This window comes from Aphelocoma coerulescens, chromosome 2 (genome assembly GCF_041296385.1).
Source record: "Aphelocoma coerulescens isolate FSJ_1873_10779 chromosome 2, UR_Acoe_1.0, whole genome shotgun sequence".
In the NCBI taxonomy this organism is placed as follows: domain Eukaryota; kingdom Metazoa; phylum Chordata; class Aves; order Passeriformes; family Corvidae; genus Aphelocoma; species Aphelocoma coerulescens.
In genome coordinates this window covers 45795603-45822286 of record NC_091015.1, presented here as the reverse complement: position 1 = coordinate 45822286, position 26684 = coordinate 45795603, and the positions used below count along the sequence as shown (strand labels likewise).

The 26684-nt window shown below is 36.3% G+C and overlaps 1 protein-coding gene across 1 annotated transcript in view; it reads right to left on the bottom strand.

The window, feature by feature from the left end:
- Window positions 1-26684, bottom strand: part of KCNH8 (potassium voltage-gated channel subfamily H member 8) — a 174155-nt gene that overhangs the window by 47672 nt on the left and 99799 nt on the right. Inside the window, exons 6-7 of the mRNA XM_069005820.1 lie at window positions 25001-25158; window positions 19639-19846 (exon numbers count right to left, since the gene is read on the bottom strand). Coding sequence (XP_068861921.1) covers window positions 19639-19846; window positions 25001-25158 — 366 coding nt within the window. The remainder of the gene's footprint in view (window positions 1-19638; window positions 19847-25000; window positions 25159-26684) is intronic.

Genomic DNA, 26684 nt, shown 5'->3' with positions numbered 1-26684 from the left:
ATTAGCACTGTCTAGGTATAGCTCTCTGACTTTGAAAACATTTTAAAGTGCCAATTAGCATAATTAAGAGGAAGGCCTTTCAAAGGGAAAAAGAGCACTTAAGTAATCAAGTCCCATTGGAAAAGTCAATAGGAATTGGATATCTAGCTCCATTAGACTAGTTTGAAAATTGCTGTAAGAATCTGTATTGAGTTTCATTTACTTATATCTGGGAAGTGCTCAAGTATCAGCAGAAGCCTAAAAAAGCATTTAAACCTCCATAGATTACATACTTTTAAACTGGATGTAAACCACATTATTTCATTTAGTAGACATCCAGAAAATCAGCCCTTCCCCTGGCTGGGTGCTTTCTCTGCATTGAGTATGTACAACACGCTCTGTAATTTGCAGCTTCATTCTGTACTACTACTTAGATTTTCCTTATATGCCAGATACTTAACATATCAGAATACTGTCTGGTACTTCAAAAACTTACAAATTAGTTGCATTTTCTAATGCATTAATTAACCATAACACTCATTCTAAAAATAAGAGAAACTTTATTTTTTTTTCTAGCTAAAAAATAGACCAAAGGTCTCTGGTTTATTCAGCACTACAGTGTCAGGAATAATAAAGAGGTATAGATAAGGAGTGCCTCTTAGAGCATCCCTGAATGTCTGAAAGTAATAGTAGCAATGATGCTAAAAGAGAAAAGTATGAGACAAAGACCAAGCTTCTCTCAGCTATGATTCCACACCAAATTTAGGGACTTCAGGTATTCCTGGGGGAAATCTAAAGGTAGAAAAGCCTATCTGCTCTCACATAATCACTTATTTTTGATGTTTAGACTGTATTTAAACCTCATGAAGGGCCTGACCATATTTGGCCCTTTCATGCTAGTAAGGAGAGAGAGTAAGCAATACTATGTTGATAGTAGGGAAAGAATACGTAGTGAGAAATGCTGGAGTAAATGAAAGGACACTGTGGTTTGTCTTTAGTGAGGGTTATCTTTAAAGACTGTGTTTGAGGCTGAGCTTTGCTTTTCTGGCAAACAAAAAATAATAAAAGAATGTCCTGAACTGGAGCATATGCAGCCTTCTGATATAAATAGATTACAACTTTCAACACAGAAGTCACTATCTTATGACTACTAATGTGTGTTGCAGCGAACAGTTTAGGGTCATAAAGGAGAAGATAAAAACTGTACAAGAGAAATTAGATCCTTCATCACTGGAATGCATTTTTAAATTAAAATCACCATGTAGCTTGAGAGCTGTCTTGGTTCCCGCTGCAGTAGTCCCTTATCACTGCTGATAGCTCCTAATTTCAGATCTAGAGCCAGGCATCCAGGAGCTGTAGGTTTGCACAGCAAAGCACACCACCCTTTCATTACACAGCTGTACCCTCTGAGCTGCAAATAAACATTGCATATTTCCATTTTAAATGTGGGAAAAATGTTACAAGTTTCTATTGATCTCAATCAACCAAGATTTTTAGTTGTATCTTTGTCTATGTTTCTCTGTATTAACCTCCACAAAATAAACCTTAAGGCAGAACAGTTGCTAAGAGGGAGCAAGTAGGTGAATTTCCTTCTTTTTAGGTAAAAGCACTTGTGAATACAGTTTCTATGATTTTAGATGTCCAAATCTTCCCTCAACTGTCCATGTGGCTTCTTCAGAATGTATCATAGTTAAAGTGCATTTGAGGAGTGTAGGCCAGAGCTAATATTGTATTTGAAATAAGATTTTTTTATAACACCATAATGAATACCTTTTACCATATCAAACCCAATTGTCATTCATTAGACATTAAAACATTAGCTTTGCTTTTAAGATTGCTTCCAAAGAATTTTGCACAGTTACTTTCTAGATGTTGCTGACTGATACAATACATTCAGAGTCTAAAGGTGTATAAGGAGATGAAATCATTTTACTTCTTCTTGTGTGTATGACTGAATTATTAAATAATCATTGCCTCTGTTCTCATGGTGATTACTTGTTTAAGGTACTCGGGTTCTTCACAAGAGCTTCAAAGCCTTCTTTATCCCTGTCTAGCCAAAATGTTTTTGACATGTGCAATTTTTTCCTGCTAAAACATTTGTAGTTTTTCCCAAGACTATTAAAAGACCAAACAGCACCATTCCTATTATTTCAGCCTGTGGAATATCGCTGTTACTCTTTCATTGCCACAAAACCTGATCATTTATTTACAGGTTTGATCTATGGTCGAGTTTTGCCTGTCATGTTAGGAGAGGCTCCCAGGTACCAGAGCAGATGGTTTTAGGATTAAAGAACCCTAGAGATGACAGGAGCAATCCTACCTTCAACCACTGCTTCTGAAGGACTGTAAATGTGCCAGACTTTTTTTGACTTTTTTGGACTGGGTCGATATGTACAACAAGAATCAGGCTTTTCTTTCACATAAATTTGGAAAAAAAGAATAGCTTCTAAACCCCCCCCCCCCCCCCGCCCCTCTTTCCACCCTTCCCCAAAAGACCCCAAAAGGAGAGATACTTCCTATGGGAAGCTTGCAATCCACCCCAGTGAAGGCACTATAAGGATTATAATGGGATTTCCAACGTCTCTGCTTGATCACTCTTGGGCACGTTCATGGCTTAAAAATGGTAGAGCAAAAGGCCTGATATTAAAAACCAGTACAAGACACAGTCATGGATGTGTGATACAGTTGCACGTTCTGACAGTGTGAAAACACAGCTCCAGCACATCTGCTCAAATGGCAGAGTTGCACACTAGTAAAATACAGGATATGAATTAATGCTCTTTTCAAAATGAAGACAATAAATAAATGTTATATGTGTAAGAGGAAACCCGAGAGGTGTCAACAAGTACAGGGTACAAAGGAACAGCTCTGGACAAGAGGCTTATATTTGAAGAAAATTAGCTGGCATTCTAGATAAGTAATAGCTAATTAGCAATGCACAAAAATTAAAGTAGAATGGTTTAAATATTAGTACAACAGACATAACCATAATGGCTGCAGGACAATGAGGAACAGTTTGCATTAATCTAGTTCCCTTGATCTTTATTCTGCTAACACACTTTCCTGCAAAGAGTAGACACCTAAAATGAGAAAGAAAACAAATGTGATAAAGACAATAACGTATTTCTCAAGTACTGAGACTGCTTAAAAATGTTAAAGTAAGTCACAAAATAATTTATTACTAAAATAATTTTTCTTATTTTAGCCTTGTAAAATATGGTTCTTATCACAGTATATTCTTTATTATGATGAATTTTTTTTCTTAAACTAGAAAGACATATAACATGGGTAGGAATGAGACTGGTAGTGTTAAAGGACTAAAGGAACATCTACTCTACTCAAACCCATTTATTCAAATTTTGTGAAAGGAAATTTTTGCCATGACACAGAAAAGAAACAGATTTAACTTGGACTATATGAAGCATAGTTTTATCTCAACTTCATGTGAATGAAGTCCCTGTGGTGGAGGCGCTCTCAAGGCTGCCCTGTGTGACCCTGGGAGCAGAGCCCAGACACCAGCTGTGCTGACTTGGAACTGCCATGCATGCAGCAAGGATGGGGATTCATGCTTCAGATCAATGCAAGGCAGGGGTATCTGCCCTCCACAGACACAGCATTACCTTTCTCTTACCTTTGAAACACACTGTCTGTATACCTTTAAATCTAATTCATGTCTATTTTAGTATTTTCCCCCATTTTTCTGTGTTAAGGTTATAATCCCTTGTAACTTTCTGGTGCATTGATTGCATCAGCTAATCCAGGAAATGAAGTGTTACCTATGTTAGATTTGTACAAGCAGATTATATTTAACCTCTGGTCGAGTAGATTTTCAAGTGCCAAAATGTTAGAGGTGGGTATTTGATGGAAACTACACAAGACTTTCTATAGACATATATAAAAGTCTATATACATTTACTTGATAAATGTCCACATTGTAGATAATACAAAAGAAGAAAAAAAAACCCACCCAAAAATTCCATTTAATATGTAATCTAAGAGGAGAAAAAAACCCCTTATGTATCAAGTACTCTGTGCTTCTTTCTATTCAGTAGATAAAATCTTTAGAGGGGAGAGGACAAATTTTATAAGATTTCATGCTTTAGAGCTCAGATGTTCATCTCTTTAAAGCCTAATCCATAAACAAAAATAGTCTTCTTTCATGCAAGTGCTATATATATATATATATATATATATATATATGTCATTTAAACATCCCTGTGAAAATATTATCAGCATATTTTTGGGGACCTTGCAAACAATGGAAATTACAAAAATGTAATATTTTAAAATTACAACTAAAAGAGTTGAGAATTTCAAAGCCACATCCTTTTCAGAAATAAACCATGATGAAACATCTCTTCAAAATTACAGATGATGATTCACCAGTAGCAAATTCGAGGATCATTGTCATACAAGAATTTAGGTGAACACTAGGAATGGATAGATTCAATAAATATGCCATTTGATTTCCATTGAGGAGAAACTGGACAGAATTTTTATTACACCTCTTCCCAAATTAAAAAATGAAGAGAGATGGTCATGAGCCAAAATCCAAGGCACAAACACTCCTGATAAACCTGAAAATTCATACCCTTGCATCTGCTTTTTTGTTTTTTTTTTTAATGGATCAAATTTAAAAAATCAGGATTTCAATATATGTCAGATGAAATTGTAATTCTCTGCAGCCTTTGGGAATTCTACCACTGATTTTCAAGCATCTGTAACATCATCCAGAGAAAGTTTGAACTTGGACATAATCCAGTCAGAAGGGAAAAACAAAGGTAAAAAGTGAAGGTCGCTGTATGTCCCATTGCTCTTGAGGCTTGGACATTCAAGATGCACAAACCTCTGTAGTCAAAAGCAGGTGGGTGAAACTGTTACCTTCATATCTGGTTCCTTTTGAATGCCTGCTTTACCCTTTGCAGGTACAATAATCTGGAGGAAACTCTGTCTTCCCCAAGATCCTTAGGGAAAGGTTTTGACTATCTAGAGACCTACATTGAGATAGATGTTTTAAAGACTTTAAAAACCCATAGAGCATTCCAAACAAAATGCACATTCCTTTGAGTTAGAGCATTTTTAAATACAAGCTTAACCTCTATCAGGTCTACCAAAAGTTCATTTCATTTGAAAGGTGACAACCTATGCATTTCTTGTATAAGGATAACTAATACACTTTGTAAATATATTGGCTGTTGTATTCCTAATTAAATGTGTACTTAGAAGGCATCATAAAAAAACTTACATTTTGCAGAGCTTTAACTCAACTAACTTGACAAAGCCCTAACAAGATATTGACTATCTAGAGACCTACATTGTTCTCACTGAAAATGACGCTTTCACAGTGAAATAAATACTCGATGAACTAAGTAGTTTCAGTAGGAAGAGAAGCTCAACCAAGGAAGTAAGGAAAGGAAAAAAAAATCTGAGATCTAATCTCAATGTTCCTCATAACAAGAAGAACACAGCTGAACCGACAGAAGTGGTGAAAACCTGAAAATTAGGCCTTAATTATCTCATAAAAGTCAACTATAAATTTCAAGTATCACTATTTAGAATAAAAAAGTAACATTTTCCTTTCTCATGGGAAAATTGATGCCACCTTTGAGATATGGAAAAAACTTCCTTGTAGGAAGTAATTTCTTGTCATCACCAAGGTGTGGTCTGTTAAATAATTTATATTTTTATTTTGGAAAGCCATAAGTGCAAGGAGAGATACTTCCTGTGGGAAGCTTGCAATCCACCCCAGTGAAGGCACTATAAGGATTATAATGGGATTTCCAATGTCTCTGGTTGATCACTCTTGGGCACGTTCGTGGCTTAAAAATGGTGGAGCAAAAGGCCTGATATTAAACACTTGCAGTGATAGCATTTTATTAGAAAACAATGTAGGAAAGATATATTTTAAAATATTTAGTTAGCAACAAGTTAGAACAGTCAGAAGTCCGGCATATCTTCCACCTAATGCAAAATCCTACATAAACACCCTACAAAACACAGTGCGTATGAATTAACAACAACTTCACACATTTCAAGCCCTGCACATTTCTAGCCAGAATCTAATATAGTTTACGCATTAAATCTTAGAATTTCTAGATAATGTCCTATCTTCTTTTGTCTGCAAAATAAAGTTTTGCGCTTTCACTTTTTCCCCTACTGTGAGAAATCCCCGAGGAACAGCCCAGAGTTTCACAGTCAGAGCCCCAGATGTTTCTTAATGTTGGTAGATAATTAATATGAATTAGATATTTACATTTCTTCTACACCATGTGGCAAAATATTGTCTTTCCAGAGAACTTCCTTCATGCTTACAAGTAGAGTTTATTCTGGTGAGAGAAGAAAGAAAGGAGTGGCATTGGGGGGGAGAGGTTCCTTTGGGCAGGGCTCCAGGACAGTCTCCTAAAAGCCAGCTAATGCTCTGCATGAACCTTGAGGTTATCACCTCTATAAGGCTCTAGGTGAGTTGTCCCTCTCACCCCTATGCTGTGTTGCTGCCTTGCTGCCTCATAAGGCTACAGATTGCATCTCTGGGACATGCAGCTGGAATTCTGTGGATGGCTAAACCAATCAGACAGATCTGTTGCTCATATTTATGAGGAAGACCTCAATATAGCTCCATAGCAGTGTCACAGTATAATGTAATAAAGATTCCCCTTACAGCAGAGATATATTTATTCCAAGGTTAGAGACTTGTCTATGTTACATATAAGAGCTATGTATAAGATTTGAAGAGCTGACTCAGCAGACCTGCAAGGAAAACATTCCTCTTGATATTTTATGGTAGTTCTCTAAACATTTAGACTGTGTTGCAAAGAAGCTCCAGTGTACATGGTCAGTGCACCTGCATTCCTGCAGAACTAGGTCATAAATTCCTTCAGCCTCATTTATCAAGGGGTCAGTAAATTTAGAAAAGGAATGTTCTTGAAACTTTTCTCTGTGATAAGTTAGTACATCTCTTCTCAACAGTAATTTGTCAGATGGCTATGTTAGAATATGTGGGAGATTTAAATCCCTCTTGCTTTTGCAAGTCAGCAGTTTAGTCTCTCTTTCCCACATCACTGAATCACAGAATCAACTAGATTGGAAAAGACCTTGGAGATCATCAGATCCAAAGAAAGGACAAGATGGGGAAATTTTCAATATCAACTTCCTGTGACAGTAACAGACAATACATGCAAAGCACTTGCTATAGATAATTATTACTATTAAAATTTTTATTGTTACTAGGAATAGTTTACAAACAGCTCTAATGCCATTAATATATTTGGAGTGAAGAAAAATACCTTTTCATTTTTTAAAAAAATTGTCTTGCTTTATTCTCCCCAGTATCTTTTCCCAGGGTTCTTACACTAAAAGAAATTAGTAGCATAAGTAAGTTAGCTACTTTTTTTGTAATATAGTATAATGATAATTTAATTTTTAGACTACAGCTAAACCATACAAATCTAAACATATAGGTAATTTGAGAAATAAAATTGCAAGGCCATAATCAGAAGTATATAAATCACATGAATATCATCTTCTTTAAGGAGATGCTCACAGTGTCACTGCACAGAGTTGCAGTATCTAACATTTCTGCTCCTTAGGCACACTGGCTGCTACTGTCCTTTTCCAGGCTATTAAATGCCTTGCAGCTAAGCTTGGAATTAGACACGTTTGTGCTTGTTGTCCATTCAGTGCAAAGAGCACATCCATCTATGCCCCCTTTGCTTCCCTCTGCTCCATAGGTCTGTACCCATCTGTTAGAGCTTTTCTTATCTTATATTTAGACTGTAATATCCTCTTGGGCAAGAGCAGCCTTTTTATCCTCTGTTAATTCAGCAATGGAGACAAGGGGGCCTTGACCCATGAGTAGCATCCCAGGTGTTCCTGCAATGAAATTTATGGTAATGAGGGGGGGTTTTTTATGGTGTCAGCTAAAGAGTTAGAAACCTATTTTGCAGTTTTATGCACTTGGAGTCCAAATCATGGAAAAAAGGTTTTGAGCTACTACAGGCAGGATATTCATGTCTTTTTTAAGAAATAAGCGTTCTCCTCCATAAGCAATATAGATGATTTTAAAATGAAACCTTTATTATCAAAATATGACAAAATATCCCACACAACAAAGCCTTGCAGAATGTAAGTTTTAAAGTTGCTAACAAAATTTTGTGTCCAAATGTGTGCATCATGGTGTAGTTGGTAAATTAATCTCACCTCTACCCTGCTGTTCTCACCTGCTCAGGTTTCACCGTCAGAGAAATACAGACTGAAGTCTTTCAGTTCTTATGACAATTTCTCAGTCCTAAGAGTTAATGTATTAAAGTTCTGACGCAGAATCTGCAAGTAAATTCTCATGGAGGTAATGACAGTGGTAATCAATACCTTAAAATCTTTGTCAAAAACCCAGTACTGTTTATTTGCAACAGCAAGATATCAAGAGGACTATATTTTTTTAGAAAAACAGTGCAATATGCTACAAATATTTTATATTTTCATTCTGACTGCCAGCAGTCTGCAGGAGTAAAGCTGTTTACTTCCAAACTGTGCTGTAAGAGTCCTCTCTGCTTTTTAAATCTGAGTAATACAAGAAGTGGTCCCTCATAGGTGGTACCTTCCCCTCTCCTGCCATCTTCCCCACTCCAGAAATCAAGCCAATTTTCAGCACCTCCTATCTGTTCAAATGCAGTCTCCCAGTTTGGCAAAACAGGGCCAGAAGCCTCAGCATGGAAACTGTTTCCTTTTGTAGGTCTAACTACAAATGAAAGGTTAACTTCAGAATTGCAATAAAACCATGCTAATTTCCATCTGACTGGCCTGCATAATCGCACAGGAGATGATAATAACAGTACAGAGTTCAGTTTGGGTCAGTATAGACTGCTGCAGTCTACATGACATCCATTTCTCCTTGTCTTCTGTATTAATAACATCCATGCTGGTTAGATAACAGCTAAGTATGTTAACCCTTGCTACAATCCCCTCCTTGCTTGCTCCACAGTTTTTACAGCATTGTCTAAGTATTTTCCTTTGTGTTCTTATCTAAGGAGCCACTGTGTTGTACAGGGACCTGTGTCTGACAGGCAGCCATATGATAGATGGTGTTAGGACCTTATTTGCTTTTGACTTGTCTTATTTTTTTGTTCCTTGATTCTACAACATAAATAACATTTTTCAATTTGTTTTTTTATTATGCACCACTTGAATCAAGGAAGTTTAGATCCAAACATATTTGGCTTTTGTGAAGAGGAAATCAACAACGGGGAATATTTTACTTCAGATTGTATCTAAAGATAATAAAAAACCCCAAGAACTTGCAGTATAATAAGGGCTTGATGTAAAGAAAGAGTAAAAAGTGAAGAAAAAAGGTGGTGACTTCATGGAAAAGCACACAATGTTTTTAAAGTTGCAGCAGTTCTGAAATATTACATCTGTGTCTGCAGATATGACAGGTCTTTTTGAAGTGAGTGACATAAGGGAATCCTAAGCATTAGTATTTTTATCTCTAGCTCTCCTAAACCTGACAATGAAAAACAATTTAAAATAATTAGGTATAATTACTTTTACAGAATGTGGCTTGTGTAAAACTTTACATGCTGCAGAATTCATTGACATACTCTCACAGCTTCACATTGGCTTCTTTGGCTGAAAGTAGTTACTAGTTAACTTTGAGCACTGTAGCCTGAAAGTACAAAAGGAACAGAAATATTTTCCAAGGTGTAGGAAAATGGAAGAGAGCCTGGAAAGAAAAGACTCTTGAATAATTTCTTCATTTCTGTACAGAAATCATTTTCTATTCTGGCAGCAGAAAACCCTTCTTTTATCAAGCACCTGCTCGGGTAAAGGGCAGAGAAAAAATGATAGATAAATAAATAGGAAATAGGAATATATGCAAAGGACATCTTTAGATTAAAAATTTAAGGCATGCTTGTGCTACAGAAGAAAAGTTATTTTAGTCATTATGGGATGTCTTCGGATTGCAACACGGCATTCTAACACCCTGGGATCTCTACCTACGTGATGGGGCTGAGAGGCAAACCAATCACATATTGAAGCAGCTGCTGAAAAGATTTCAAAATTTATAGCAAAGTCTTTGTGGGTCTAAACTGGATTGAAAAGGTACAGTTTGAACAGCCTAGACATGAGCTTCAAAACAGAAGTAGAAATTTCTAAGAAATCCTAACAGAACTTCCTATTACACTAATGTGTAAGAGACACTAATGTTTTAACAAACTGTACAAAGCTCTCTGAGGAGGGTAGTGTAACCCTAGAACAAGCTACCCAACCCAGGTTTGCAGGACTTGGATGGAGCAAGCCATGTTTGACCCGGTTTTCCGCATGTTACAGTCCTAGTTCAACTATCTGGCTGGTTTAAACGAACCCCAGAGGCTCTCTGCAGCCAAGAGTTCTACAGTTCCAAGTACAGCAGTTAAGGGTTAAAGACTGATGTAACTTCAAATTGACTGAACAGAGCTTTTATGCACAATATGTTCAACTTCCAGTAAATTATACTTTCTGGTGTTCGCATTATAGAAGCCATGTGGAAAGATCCTGGTGTTATTTTACCTCTTGGGACTATCCCTTCTTCCGGGGTGTTTACTAGGCAGAGTTTTCCGCTACATGTGGCTCTGAGAATTTCTATTATTGTTGCAGAAATTTGTCCAGATACAGCTTCTGCACTGAGACAAAAACTGCTTTTTAGAATTAATAAATGATACATAGGTAATCTGTTGTTTGACACAGCAGGACACTTTGTCAAATCTCAGGGGCTTCATCTGCATGCCAGATTTTTACCTTTGATTTAAAAACTGTCCAAAATTTTTTCTACTAGTTACAAAATCTTGGAAATATTTTAATAATGATGTAAAAATTTAACACTCCATTTAATAAGTTACTTTCATGCCTGTTTTTTTCTGGGCTTCAAATCCAAGAGGGCATCTCATTCCTGGGGTATTTGGTGATTGCTAAAGTGGTGGTTCAATCAGAAGGCAAAGTAAGGTTAAGATAACAGTTTAATCAAGGAACTGAGCCTGCAGGAAAGAACAGCAGGGAAGAATGGCACGATAAAACTTACTAAAGCCCAGAGCAGCTAAAATACAAATTGGTATTAATCTAAATGCAAAAAGAGTGTTTCAGTTCAGCTCAACAAATGGTATTTTGGTTTCACTCACCTGCACCTCAAAAACAGTGGTTTGAGTTTACAAACAGAAAACTGAATAATTTCCACAAACTTAATTTCTATGAATATTTTAAAATATAAATGTATATTTTAAATCCTGACAAGGTCTAGTATACACTGCTCTGAAAAGAGGGATTTTAATAAAGAAAACCTCTTGTAGAAAGTATATTGATATATGGTTTATATTTATTTATATAATATATATTTATCATACAAAACAGGCAAAAAAAGTAGGGCCAGGGTTTCAGATAAGCCATTCCAATACCTTAATTTGTAAGTATAGGTCTTTACCATATGCAGACAGGTTTCCACAAATACTTCCTGCATATGTTCTGGTGATTACAGTTTTGCACATAAAACCCCCTTGCAGCAGTTACATTTCTCTGTCTCCAATCTAACAGACTGACAGACACAGAAAATACTATGTGCCTCTGCTTGTATTGTACTAAAATAATGAATATTTATGTTTATCTGCAAACAGGATTTCTTCAAAAGCCAGATGAACTTTGTCTCATTTGTACCTTATTCAAAAGTCTAACCCAATCAGAGAAAAAAAAACACCATAAGCTTCTCCAAATTTGGCCTCATAGATAGTATTTCACACCAGAATTATTTTCACCATTCATGTAAGGTATCCAGCAGATTTTAAATAAATATTTTTCGTTGTTTTGAATTACATGAGTACATTAATTCTAATTTCTTCATGTTTTTAATGATTTTATCTATATTTATTCTAACAAGGCTAGATATTGTGAACATCAAAAAATTAATGGAAAATTTACACATTGCGTGTATAATAAAAGTGTTACTTTCATAGAGGAGTAAAACTCTTAAGGATTAAAAAAGGCAATAAAATTATTTAAAAGAATTTCAGTGTTAGATATTCTCCTGGGATTAAAATTTTCTGTTTGAACTGCTTTAGAGTGTTTCATCACTATGTAATGCTTCAGTATTTTGGTATATCCTTGTCTTTTTCAAAGTATGTGCAATGAAATAAGTACTGTTTGTAGTCATTTGTAAGATGAGTAGTTTGAAAAGTTTCATAGCTTCAAAGTGATCATCTTGTAAGGTTGTCTAGTTTATTCCTATTTATTATTTCTGTATGACACTCCAGGGGCTAATTATTTTATAGTGTTGCAAGAAACAACCCAAATTAGTTAGCTGAGTCTCTCAGATATTGATACCCCAAAATACTTCACAAGAGTGGTAACCATCAACCATTTCCTTCAAATATTAATTAGAAGTGATTTTCAGCCCTACATCCCACCAAAAAAAAAAAAAATAGGTGAGTATACAGGTATTTCTATTCCACACAACAATGGACCTTCAATACAGGTACCAAAGGTCAACAGAGCACTACAATTCATTTTGCTAAATTGAAAATACCAGCACTCATGCATGGCATAAGTATATTTTTTAATTCTTTTTCTTAAAGATCCCTCTTCAAAACCAGAAAGGACCACAGTTCCAGAGGAATGCGTTCTGTTACTACTAATGACAAAAAATGAAGAAAACTGATAATCGAGAACATAGTGAAGCAGACTGGAAGAGAAATTAAAATCAAGCATTCAGGTACAGAGATGATAGACTGAAGTGAACAATTGATCACTGCTAGCGAATGATGTGCTGTGTGATGTAGTCAGCACGATGTTCTTTCCTGCTCTGCACAAGGATTCATAAATCTACACATGTCAGTTCTAACCTGATGGATGTGTGTGTTTGGAGCAGTGAAACCAGACCAATATTTTACAGTGGGACACAGTTCTCTTGGCTGAGATCCTTGGAAATTTACAAGTGCTCTTTCCGGCAGTGAGGAGGATTCACTTAGTTCTTACAGGGCCACGAAACAAACTGAACTGCTGTTCCCACTAAAGCAGACCAGGGAGTGCTGGGCACCTGTGCCGAACCATCTGCCAGACTGCACGAGAGCAGGTGCCAGCTGCAGCCTTTCCCAAGACTCCAGCTGCACTTCATTAGTACTAGCTCTTCATAAGCTGAACATTTGTTGAAATTACTGGAAGCTGTTTTGATGTGGGTCCAGGCTCAAACTCCAGAAGGTAGGTCTGCAGTACAGAAGTAGGCACATGTACCTGCATGCACCAAACACTTCCATCATATGGGTCCAAAACCTGATCATTCCTTAGCACTACAGTTTTACCATGTATCTTCTCTTAGCTGATTTTCCTGACAGCCCCACTGCCTGGGGATTTATGATCACACAAAATCTCAGTTTTCATATTTTTTTTCAAAGTAAGTTCCTGGTTGCCACTGTTGTTAAGAATGTTAAGAACATGAGTCTCGTAGGATTCAAAAGCAGACTGATAATCACACATTTTAAAAATCTCATTATTTTTCATATTTTTTGTTATGGTTTTTGAATGCTTAGATTTAGTACAAAATACTCATGGCACATTCAAACCGAAGTTTTTAATCCTTCAGCAGAAGGAAATGTTGTACAGAGACAAAGCTGGAATGATCAAAGATCGTTAATAGTGAAGACAATTCATATATTAAAAAGAAGAAAAATAAACACCAAGCCTCTATCTCAACTTTCACACCAACTCTTCTCTCATGTCTATCCATTTAAGTAATTTTTTTGCAAAATATATTCATATTTCCCTACTTCTGCAGTACATTCTGAGACTTAGTATAATATAAAAACACTAGGAGTCAAAAATTAATTATTGCTTTGACAAATTATGTATTGTATTGATCAAGAATGGAAATAATGGCACTGATATTTCAAATATGATTTCTACTTTTATTTGCCCCATGGTTAGGCTGGGTCTAAGAGCACCAGAAACTTATTAGTTCACTAACATACATTATTTGTGGAAGAACTGGCAGATTCACACATACCTAAAAATAGACTTTCTTCTGAAAAGAGGAGAGCCTGTGTTTTAACCTGAATAAATATAACAATGCCACAAGTATCTATTGTCAAGGATATACTTAAATCTGTACCTTCAGAATTCCTGGCAAAATTGCTCAGGACCTTGTGAAAACTAAAACCCTCTGCCTCTGGTTTCTTAGCATAAACTAGGAAAAAGCTTCCTGGCACTAAAACTTCCCAGACTATTGAAACTCAAGAGAATCACAGGTAAATGTCTCTCTTAATAGATACTCCAGCTTGATGCTGACTTATAAAATTCGGAAAAGAGTGAAGCAACCTGGGGACCACAAAGGACTTGGGCAGAATTTAGGAACCTAGGAGCTCAAGATTTTAACCTAAAGTTTGCATCTAAGACATAGGACACCTACATTTTGGAAAACCCATTTCAGCCAACTTCTGCATCAGGCCAGAAGTGCCACAATCTTTACATGATTAAGACACTTGGAGATTCTCTCCTGTCTGCACTTGGTGGAGATCTTTCAGTCACCTTGTCCCTGCATCTAAATTTCCTGAAGGACTCAGTGGGAAGGGTAGTTTTTGAATTCAGGCTGTTCACTTCAGCCCAACATGAGACTTTTAATATCTGAGTGAAAGGCCCTGAAGGCACAGCCTTGTTTTCAGCATTTCCAGCTGGCACCATGCAGGTCCTGTGCACCTTTTTCTGTACCTAACTCTGCCACTGAGAGCTAATTGCAGGTATTCTCTGGGAGTCAGGATCCGAGTTGTTTTAAAGGCTCTGACTGCAAGAGTGTGATAAACAAAAGATGTGTGGGAGGTTTTGTACTGCAGAGGATGTGAAACTACAGTGGTTCAGTCACAACTGTGTTCTTGTTTTTGAAAGTGCTGTAAATTAAAAAACTAATAGAAAATGATTAAAAACCTGAGATGAAACTTGAGGTATTCAATTGAAATAAAGATTTAAATAGCTGAAGAACAATACTCTTTACAGGCCTGATTTTAAAGCTTATTCCAGAGCTTATTTATTATGTATAAAAGCACAGCTATTTTTGTACTGTATTTTGCATTGATAACAACCCCTCCATAGTCAAAATGTTGTGTTACTGTACGACTAACAAAAAGTTACAGCTAATATTCTGGTGGACAGGAAGGAATTTTTTTTGAGACAGTGGCACAAATTATACCTGACAGTTTTGACTATCTAAGGGAGCCAGCATCCTGACTCTTGGCCCTCTCCTAATCTCCTCACTACACTCAAGACAGTTGAGTTTCAACAACTCACATGGTTCTCACAGAATGAATGCCTTCATCAACAGGAAATATTTTCAATATTATCTGTTTCCCATAGAGACAGATAGAAAAATAACTTTCTCCTATATAATAAGAACTTGAATATCTCAGTATATATTAATACAAAATAGCAGTCAGCAAATAAAGAGCCCATGCCTAAATCTGATGCCAGCTAAACTATAGAAATGGGAGCCAACGGCATTGGAGTGTTAGGATCAGCCAGGAACCTAAACACAGTCTAGCCTCTACTCTGTGTCAGCTAACAGAAAATTAATCTTATTTTTACAGGCTGGTGAAGACCATTCCATGTCTCAGGGAGGCATCTGTTTCACTAGTGAGAACAAATGAGCGGAACAAGGTGAAATGTAATGGAGAGGGACCTGAAAATGCCAGAAGGGAAAAGCAGGACAAGAACTGTACCACTGTCTCCTTTGGGTGGAAATGATGTGTCCAGGAGTCATGGTTTTATCAGACATTAGAGTCAAGATGCTGCACATGGAACAACTCTTTCCTAAGATGGGAGAACTTGCTGAGGTAAAGGTTTCCAGCATCTAAAAGCAGTGGCCATACTGTGTATCTTCCAAATAATATAATCAGTTAAATCTAGCAATACTGGAGCTAAGCAAGAGATCCAGTTTTTAACATTATGCTACACTGATATTTGTCCGAGTGCCACCACATCCTGACAGTTCATCAGGAACAGACCCAGACACTACACCTCTCTCACCGTGCAACCACGTGGCTAAATTTGTGAATGTAACCATGTTTTTAAATTATTTGCAATGGGACTGTTGCCTGAATGAGGACAAAAAGTGAAATAAATGCTTACAATTAGGTCCAGTAAGAACAAAGCAAATGCCATTTTCAGTTCTGGGTATTTTCATAGGAACAACTTTATCACTCCCATTGCCCCAATCCAAATGCAAATTAAGCACCACATTTGTTTAAATTAGCTGGAGAAACAGATACACAGAAGCAAATGCTGCTAGATCTGGGATATGGTGCATATCTGATGGCACAGCAAGGTTCAAAGTATTATGTTAACAGTACTGCAGCTTTAAATTGTTTGCTTTAAGTGTTAGCAAACCTCAGTCCTGAAATCTGTGCTACAGGCTTTCTGAGGAAGCACTAAATGGAGTAGATAAAAGCTAAAAGCATTTTTCTTCCTCTGACTCTCCCCCCAAAAATAGCAGCAAACATGAAAAGCAAATTAATCTTCTTTTCATCCAGACATAATTTTCCTTTCTTAGAACAAACCCATTCCTATATTTCAGGTCTTACATACATTTCAGCGTCCATACTCATGGTGTCATACTCAGTTTTTCAGGTGGACATTGCTTGAGACATTCCAGTGAAGAATAAAAAGTAGGATTTCCAAGGAAGTGACACATTTCTTTTCATTACAAAAAGTATAGGAATTATAATTTTTGTATGGTATTTTTTAGTGTTGTCCATTAGAAAGCCTCTTCATGGCTGGAATAAACTTTGTGTATGATGCATTGATGGAAACTTGAGTCTCCAGTTCTGGTATTAATGTATTGAAATTAAAAGTTAAAAAATTAAAACCTGTAAGTATAAAAGTAAGGAACATATCCTACTGCTTTGGCTGAAGCAAGATATCTCTTTTACATGATCTCCAAAACAGCACAAATTTTTCAGCAGAGGTCTTCCTTTAGGAGAACAAAATATCCTCAGTGTCTTGCAGTAATACTACCTTAATTATACTCCAAGCAAGATTTCTCCTGTGTGCATTATTTGCTTATGATTTATTATGATTTCCAGATCTCATTTTACTTTGCTTAATCACTCATACTCTAAATTACACCTTCCATTCTCCCCTCAAAATATCCCCAGCGTGGTTGCTATGAGGTGTAGTGAACTTGTCATTTGAAGTTTCCTGAAGGCGAAAAGAAAGGCTAGCTGCATATAATCACCAGAATAGCAAAAGATACACAGAGGACCAAGACTTAATTTCATTGGGTTTCATCAGCAAGCAGTTTGCATGTGGAGAGCAACAGAATTTATACTGATTGAAAAAATTACATTATTACAGTGCAGATTACTGTAACACACATATATCAAACCAGGAGTCCCATGGAAAAGAAATAAATATGGATGAATTCTTGGTAGATGTTTCAGAGATGAAATTACATAATAACTTTTTGTGCTCACATATGCGACACATAAGCTTAACCAGAAATTTTGTCAGTGCTGGAGTGGTCTGTGCAAAACAACAGCGTCATGACAGATATCTGGAGTTTTCTGAGCTCTTTTCTTTAAACCAGTATCTAATACTTTAACATTTTAAAACCATTGCACTTAAAAAAACCCCAAACAAACAAAAAAATCCAAACAAATCCCCAAAGCTATAAATTATTTAACTTATCTCTAGAACTAATATCTGTAGGAGCATTACAGGAGTCACTGCAGTATAATTTTTATTATAAATTTATAGCATCTAAATATTTTAGAGACCATCCATGAAGGTGGTGGAACAGCCTTCCAGGCAAAAATGCAAACTCACACATTTGTGAAAAAAAAACCTAAAAAAAATCCCTGTCTGTAAGCCCAATAGAAAAGCCCTTTTTCCATATAAAAGGTGGAAGTGTGAGAGCACGCACTGCTAAGAAGTGCCTCGACCCATCCAGTGTGGAAGTGCACTGCCTAGAGGTGTTGAGGGAAGGTCCCTGATTGTCACAGGTCAAGGTAAGTTAGTGGTGAGGGGCTGTTAAGGAGTGCTTCCTGCCTAGGAAGCCCACTGGAAGATGATCAGTGTGTGGTAACCCAGAAACAACACTCTTCACTGAGACACAAGTGGGACTTCTGGGAAATGTCTATGTTCCAGTTAAACTGGGACTGGTTCTAATGAGGTTGTTGGGACATTTGGTTATTACTGCCATTGCCCAAGAATGGACAAAATGGTGAAGGTTAATATTTTCATAGTAGTAAATGCCAAGAGCACCAGGGTATATGAGAAGAGTTTTCTGAATGTGGCCTGGGGGAAAAGGGAGCATAGCCAACAGCCCTACCCGGGGAGCAAGGATGCAGCCCATCATCATCATTTGGACTGCAATAAATGCTTTGAAAGCAGCTATTGTTTGCAGCCTACATAAGCTGACAAAGTGCCTTAAGAGCTACTTCCCACCAGAGAGACATTATTATTATTATTATTACTATTATTATTATTACTATTATTATTATTATTATCATTATCTGGATTTGTTTCTCTGTTAGTTGTATTTGACCAATTTTTGCACAGTGGGCTTTCTTTGTATATTCTCTTCTAGAGCTGCAGTCTTTTCTTTCAGACATTTGCTCTCTATAAGGAGTTCAGCAGCAGGTCACAGACCTGGTTTACAAATGAAAAGATAAATAAACAACCATCTTAGAATAAGAAGACTCTGCAAATCTTTAAGTAACCTATTGAAAAACTAGAAACACATATTTCTTGGACTTTCTTCTTTTTCTCTTCCTGACCCAGTATCCTCCCTTCTCTGAGGTCAAGCACCTTTAGTATGACTATAATTTTTTCCTCAGATTTATCATTATTAGATGATATTTAGACAGATGATAATGGAGTTAAGAGAAAAGAAATAAATTAAAGGAGATAAGAATAGGGCAATCTGCAGTTTGAATGCTGAGCCTTTGATCACAGGTCTTTGCATTATTTCCCCCACACCAAATTTTTTTTCTCATGGGAAACTCTGCCTCACCTTTAGATAAACTTCGTTTACGGAAGATGTTTCATTACAAAAAATGAAATGCTTAAAATCTAAAGAGCTAATCTGGACCACTCAATTAAATCAGAATGAATGCTGGAGTAGAAACTAAACATTGGACCAAAACTGAACATTCCATTGATAAACAGGTCATCTGCTCTGCAAAAATCAAAGCCTGCAAATCCCCTAAACAATAATTCCAAAGGGAGTTTTTAACCTGAAGACATTTCAGGGCCTATCTGTTTCAATGTATAGGAAAAAATCAGCACATTTGAGGGAATCTCCCATCATTTTGTTGATGAATTTTCCTAATTTGCAAAACCAGGATGAGTTTTCTCATCTATGCTTTTACACAGTCTGTCTAGCCATTTCCTATACAGATCCTGAATTTTCCAAACTTTGAATCACTCTTAAAAATCTCAAATTCTTTTAAATTTTTTCCAATTGATTTTTATTTTAACCTTTTTCAGCTTGACCTGAAATTCAGTGCCAAACTCTTCCTTTTCTCTACAAACAGCACTAAACAATGGCATAAGATTGAACAAAACCTGAAATATTGAGTGACTTCTGCACGTACTTTAATATATTTACATACATTTATGAATATATACACGTGTATGTATACATAGGAAGGAAGAACTTACCTATGTCCCAAGTAAGTGGGTTATTCTGTTCCATCTCCCTTTTCCCTATGACATACCAGATGCAGGCCATCCAGTGAGCAAGCAAGGCAAACATGGACATGAGAAGTGTGAGAACGATTGTGCTGTGCTGGGAGTACCGATCCAGCTTCTGAAGGAGACGCAAGAGGCGCAGCAGCCGCACTGTTTTTAGAAGGTGGACAAGGGAAACCTAGGAAAACAGGGAGAGTAAACCTCTTGTCAGAAGCTAAACAACTTGTCAGCAGCTTTCTTCTATCACACAGTTCTCTTGTTTCAATGAAAGGATATTCTAAATCTCTATGAAATTTTGCACAGTCTTCATTCAGCTGCATAGCTGACTAGACTGAATCTTGAGACAGCAGAGAATAGAAAAGAAGATGCTTTAAAAAAAAGTGTTATATTTTGATGTGTAAATACATAATTATTATTTCTGATTTAAACCAAACAAACTTGAAATACTAGGCCTTTCATGTTGGGTTTTTTTCATGCAGTCTCCTTTCAGATTCAGCTTAAAGATTTGTGTTTGTGAAAAATGGGTTCTTCCCAGCTCTAGAAGAGAAATACAATTGTCAAACTGACCAATGTTCATCTGACCACATTATGAAACCACAAAATATATATCTCCAAGCACACAATGATTTTCAGCTTCAGCTAACAGTACACCTAATTTAACTGTCTAGGAGATGAAACCAGTTTATAATTTAGCATGGAAGAGGCAATAACGATGGCAGATATTTTGCAGAACAATAAAGCAGAGAATTTAGACAAGGCTCAGATTTGTTCTTGAGATTTAAACCTGTGTTCAGGGACCTGGGCATATTTTACTGCTCTGTACTAAGTAGTAGTCCCAAAAAGCTTTCATTAAAACTTCTAATACTGCTTCTTAAATTCCTTAACTAAAATATTATTGCCTTTCAAGTTTGTGTGGCAAAAGCAGCACCTAATCTGCTCAGCACCCTAAGTATACTTCGGTTTATGAACTATATTGCTCTGGCCTTAGAGGAGTCCCAGCATAAAGGGAGCAGTCTCTGGATGACCCCATACCCTCCAGACCATCCTGCAGCCTACATCCATACCATAGTGTGAGCAGCCCACAGTTTTGCTGGGATGTACTTGGCTCATGTTTCAGCTGTTGGGCAGAGTTAGCAAACAATATACAGATTAGGATCCAAATACTTTTAATGTGTTTGTCTAAGATTAAATAGGCATAATTTTCATTAACAGTAAGCTTCTTTTTTTCTTCCCTCATTAATGAGACAGTAGGATTAATGCCTGGTTGACACAAGATACCCGCATCAGCTGGAAAAGAAACATCAGGCTTGACGTATCTTGCCACAGCACTCCCAGAGCACAGTAATGAGCTCTCTCAAAAGCAAGTCTAAAAACATAGCCCAATCAATATCCTTTTGCTTTTGGTAATCCAGAATATCCTGAAGTTCAACCTTTCTGTTTCTTTTACCAAAGCTAATAATTTGAACTCTAAAATTTATAGGTGTGCCTTTACTAACAGCCAGATCTGAGGTGACTGACAAATTCTGTAACATCAAGTGTTTTTGATTTGTTCAAAGAATTAACAACTCGTTGATTTTATTCAAGTCTCAGGAATTAAGTAGGTGGGAAACCTGTAAAGGAGACAATAAGAAATCCACAAGCATTATTATTTTTGTCACTACAGTTTTGGTACTGCATAGGTAATTCTCCCATGAGCCTCTTCAAATGGCAATATTTGCAGCCCATTATTTAATGTGGCTTTTTTTCTCAAGAGCCTTTACATTTTTTCTCATGTACACAGTAAGGGAAAAAAAAAATCAACAAAAATATGACATTTTTTCAATATATGTTGTTAAAATAAGATCTGACATTTGAGCACACAAACATTTACAAGGTCATTTCTTGCATTTCCTTTCCTCATTTTATGTCATTCTCCATCTACAGTGTCAGGGAATTAGTTATGTCTGTGACCTTAAGCCCAAGAATATCTGCAAGTCTAGGGCAGAAGGCTGCAAAATATTTGGAGCAATTGCCATGTTTATATTACTACAATCATATAACTTTAATTTATAATTATTCTACCACTGCCATGAAACTATACCTCCTGCCTCTGTTTCAGTGGTAATTCATTTCCCAAAGTCTCCTTTTCTTCTCTCTCATCAGCTTGTTTGAACCAAGCACAGTTCTGTTGCACTTATAACATAAATGGGTCCCTATTCACAACTGACTCTTCAAGGTGTTGTAGTAACATATAAACATTTGTATAATGATTTTGTATATAATGATTGTGTATGTGCTATGGCCTACACATTGGAGCCTTCATCTTCCCATGGGAGCCTATGTTCTAAAACATCACAGTTAAATAATGATAACCTTGGTGAAATTATTTTTTCTTTTTTTTTAGATTCCTGCAAAAAAGAAATTTCAAAAGGACTGTTAAAATTGTATGTGTGCCCTGCCAGTTATCAGTCTGGCTTAAATTCTGACCATTTTTTTTAAGCTACAGATATAAAGACAGTGAATCATATATCATAATACTCTTTTTAATGTGGAAGCATATTTCATTTTAAGGCCTAAGGACTGCCCCATTTCAAAATCATTTCTGCATAAATTTGGACACAGATGTAATTAATCATGTATTATTGCACTGAATTTTCTCATTAGTCATGCCAAATGCTCTTCTGGTATTGTGCCCAATATGTCATTGGAAGATCTAAAATGCCATCAGGCAGCTTCTTTTTCTATGTCACAAATTTAGGAAGACAAAATAAGGAGTCAGCACTCATACTTGTGCCTGCATAGATTTTTGTTTGCCCACAGATATAAAATCATCAAAATTTTCCATTTTGTTAATCATTTTAGACTAGCTGAGTTAACCTTTTTCTGTCAAAAGGACATGGACAAAATTTTATCTAACGCAATCAGCATAGTCCTGAGAAGTACTGACAAAAAATAAAGTTGCTACAAACCAGTGATGGAATTCTCTGCTTGGAAGAATCACCTCCTACATAAAAAAACGAATTAATGAAGAAACAGGATACATTTTAAGAAATTACTAGTGTGAGAGATTTTTAATAATTTTTTGTCCACCTGGTTAGTCGATTTTCCTCAAAAATGATACTCTTGTTTTATAACCATGGATAGCTACTCAGAAAGGAGCAATTCAATCATTATAACTAGTTCTTAATGGTCTGGTTTTTAAGGCAACATTTGACACCATATTTCCCCAAATTAAGGGATCCTTTTTGTCAGATGAACACAAGGCTAAAAGAAGGGGTCTTGGCATGAACTGAGGATAGGCAGGAATGTGCCTGTGGTCTCAGATCTCCAAAGAGTCGCTGATTTTAATGGGAGGGCAGAATCCAGGTAAGGTGTAAAGGCAGTAGAGCCCACTCATACAGTTTCATTTTTGTTTCTTTTGAAATATATACAAAGATAGCAAAAGACTCCACAGCATTTACATGCACTCTGGCTCCATCAATCTCCAGCTGGGGTATGACATATATGTGCCATACATACACAGGTATGTATGGCACTATACCTATAGCTTGCAGAATTTAGAGCGTCCCTAAAGGTTTGGCCTTTGTGCCAGGGCCTGAACAGCAAAGGAGTGAGATGCTCCCTGATGCCCCTTCTCACCGTTCTGTTGAGGCAACATCTGAAAGTCGATGAAGTGAAAATCTGAGAACAGATATGAGGAAATGGCTTATTAAATCATGAAGTCTGAAAACAGTATAATGTGATTAACACCTCCCCCCGTTCTTGAAGCAATTGATAAATCATTGTTATCTTGAGGATTATATTAAGAGTTGCCAAGTCTTGTCATGATAGGAGATATGATATAGTAAGGCACTGTGTCCCCATTAAGGAATCATACAGAGGTCTTATTAAAGGAAAAGTTTTAAAAGTAGGACAGGAGATGTGTATTAATCATATTATAGTAGCATTTTGCATATTGTGGTATTTTAACTGTAAAAATAATCATTAGATAGTACTTTCTTTTCCAGAATAAAGTATGGAAAGCATATCAGTCCTTCCAGTGGGATGGAAGAAAATGTTGTTGTTTTCAGTTTTTTTAAATTTTCTTTTTGAAAGAGAAGATAAACCTGGTGCATTTAATGAAAAAATATTAATGGAAATTAAACCAACAGCATTATGCTGGCTGTTTGGTTTGAATGTAAAGGATAAACTGACATAGTAATGTATTTAAATAGATTACCCACCTTTTATAAAAAAACAGTGAACAATGTGAAACTATTAACTACCAAGTTTCAAAAGTTACTGCACTAGCAGCATTACAATGATGGCTCTTTATGTAATAAATGGCATGAAAAGGGAGTTCATTGAAGGAAATGGAACTAAATGATAAGATCAAAGATCATGCCTTACATGGGATCCTTCCTGACTAGTGTTATTCTATGCTGATTTTTTTTCTGGTATGTGTCTATCCTATAATCTCTGTACTTGTCTGTAACTCACTTTTAATGAAATTGAGATTGAGTGCATCTATTTACGAAAGATCAGAATTCTGGGAATTAGAAAGTGGACAGCTAAAAACCTTAGTCTCTTATGGCAAAAGTCCACAAAATTAAGAAGCCTCTGCTGACATTTTTTTCAAAAACTGAACTTTCTGATTCAGAGGGGCAGGAGGTGTTTATATTTTTTTTTTTTTTTGGGGGGGGGGGGTTGTTTGCTTGTTTGTTGCAATTTTGCTCAGTAGATCCTTACTCTACAAAATCTAATAGGGCTAGCAGAATAAAAACCTTTGTCTTAGCATAAGTAAGCCAACACAAATGTAACCCATCATAATTGTGACATCACCTGACATTAGAACAAACATTTTTCAAAACAGATTAAGCCTTTTGTCATTACATTCCTAAAAAAGATGAGTTAAAACCAAAGTCAATGACAATTTTAAGCAATACAAGTTAGAACACACAAAAAATTAGTAGTCATTTTTTTGCTAAAATTCCCAGAAGTAAAGAGAAAGAGGATTCCTTGCTAAATAAATATGCTGACCGTAACAATGATTTACTTTACCACAGTAAAAATTTATGAGTCTGGAAAAATTAAGGACTGCATTTATGCATCATAAGAGAGAAAAGCCATAGCAAACTGTATTTGAGTACAATAATTAGACATGAAATTAACATAGATGCAACTGTTTACAAAGCAAAGATAATCGAATTTAAAAATTGGTACATCCAGTGTGAAAATACACCACAAAACTGTAAAAGACACCAAGGTATTTTAGTTAATTCAGTATTAGTCTCCAGGTCTGGAAAAAAACCCCCCACATCAACAAACTCTTCTTGAAAAAAGAGAACAATTAAGAAGACAGGTTAGTACTTACCACAGTGACGTTGAAAGCATAAAGAAGATCAAAAGGAAGTGCAGCAATTAAATCAATGATAAACCATGTAGTCACATAGTGGATGCAAATAGATCTTGCTTCAAATATCACTTGGCCAGACTTGCTGACATATGTTGTTCGGAAATTTAAAATAATATCTGCTTGACAAAGAATGAACAGAATCAGAGACAGTGATTTCCTGATTCCTGGGCATAACACCAGGAATTCAGCATAATACTGATTGGTCTTCTCCTGCATCATAAATACCAGGTGAATAATCTAATACAGAAACACAAAAACCATAGTGGTAAGAGATGCACATACATGGAGTTAAACCAGTTAATGAATTATTCTTTTCAAGGAGTAAACAGAATGTCTAAAACATTTATAACTCACTGATTCACAAGGGAGCTTGAATTAAAAAAAAAGTCCACACACAGAGATTTTAAACTGTACCAAATATTGGTATTTTTCTAAATGAAAAAGTAAGGGTATTATTTTTTGTCCATAAACATTTTTACATTAATTTTCAAATAAAAAAATCATTAATTCTTTTATTTAAAAGATGTAATTTAAGCTATTTTAGTGATAACAGCTCAGCATAGATGACAAATGTCATCCTGAAGGATAACCCCTTGTTTACCAACTGAAAAGTGCTGAACACACTTGAACAAAAGGCTTTTTGGGGTATGGTGGAGATTGCAAAAGTGATATGAATTGCTTGGTGACTTGTGTGTTTTGTATGTTCCCATCTAACATTCCAGGATGCATGTCTTTCAATATGAGATATAGTTTTGACATGTCTTGCCAAAACACATCAGCACTCAAAGAAAAGCTCAGATCTTGACAACAGAGTCTCAATTATTTTCATGTCCTACAAGAGGAAGACTGTAATCTGTCCCCAAGCGATGCACCCTGTTTCTACTAACATTAGTGAGAACTACTTGTGTAACTTCTACAGTGCAGAAGAGAGTGCAGCCAACCATTAAGGCTGGTGTTTTATAGCGAACTTGCTTTAGGGGGAAAAAAAGATTAATTTGCATTTCTGTCTGGTAGTTCTTTAGGTAGGCTACACTAAGACTGTGTAAAGTATGACCTTTCCTTCAAGCCTGCTAACCATAATATGCAAGAAGACAGGAAACAATTTCCCCCCACCTGCCACTGAGGGCAAAGAGAAGAAGAGAGATTCAGCCCACAGAGAAAATCATGTGGGACCATTCCTTTGGGGTATGAGAAAATACTCCTTTAGGATAAATTTTGATCAAATCCCAAGTTCTAATGTCACAGGTCTGGAAAATAATTATTTGCCAGGTTTCACTAGAAGAAAATTTTTATGCTGTCTTCTGCAGTTTGCAGATAGACAGTCTGCTATGATCATTTGTCATCCTGGTTAACCTGTATATTGCTAGGAGTAAGCCTAAGGTATTTCTAACAGTTCAACTTTGGCCACTCCCTCCCTTTGACCCAGTACAGTCAGGTCTCCTAAATAAATGAAATCTTTGGGGAATTTCTCATTGTTTTGGCACAGTGTTGATAATGTACTTTTTTTTAGTATTTGGTGCAAAACCTTAACACAAAGTGACCTAGACACATATCAGAGGCTATCTGGTTCCACTGACTGAGGTTTTGCAGGTTTATGGTTTAAGAACTACTGTTTTCATTTAACAAAGTACTCAGGCTGAAC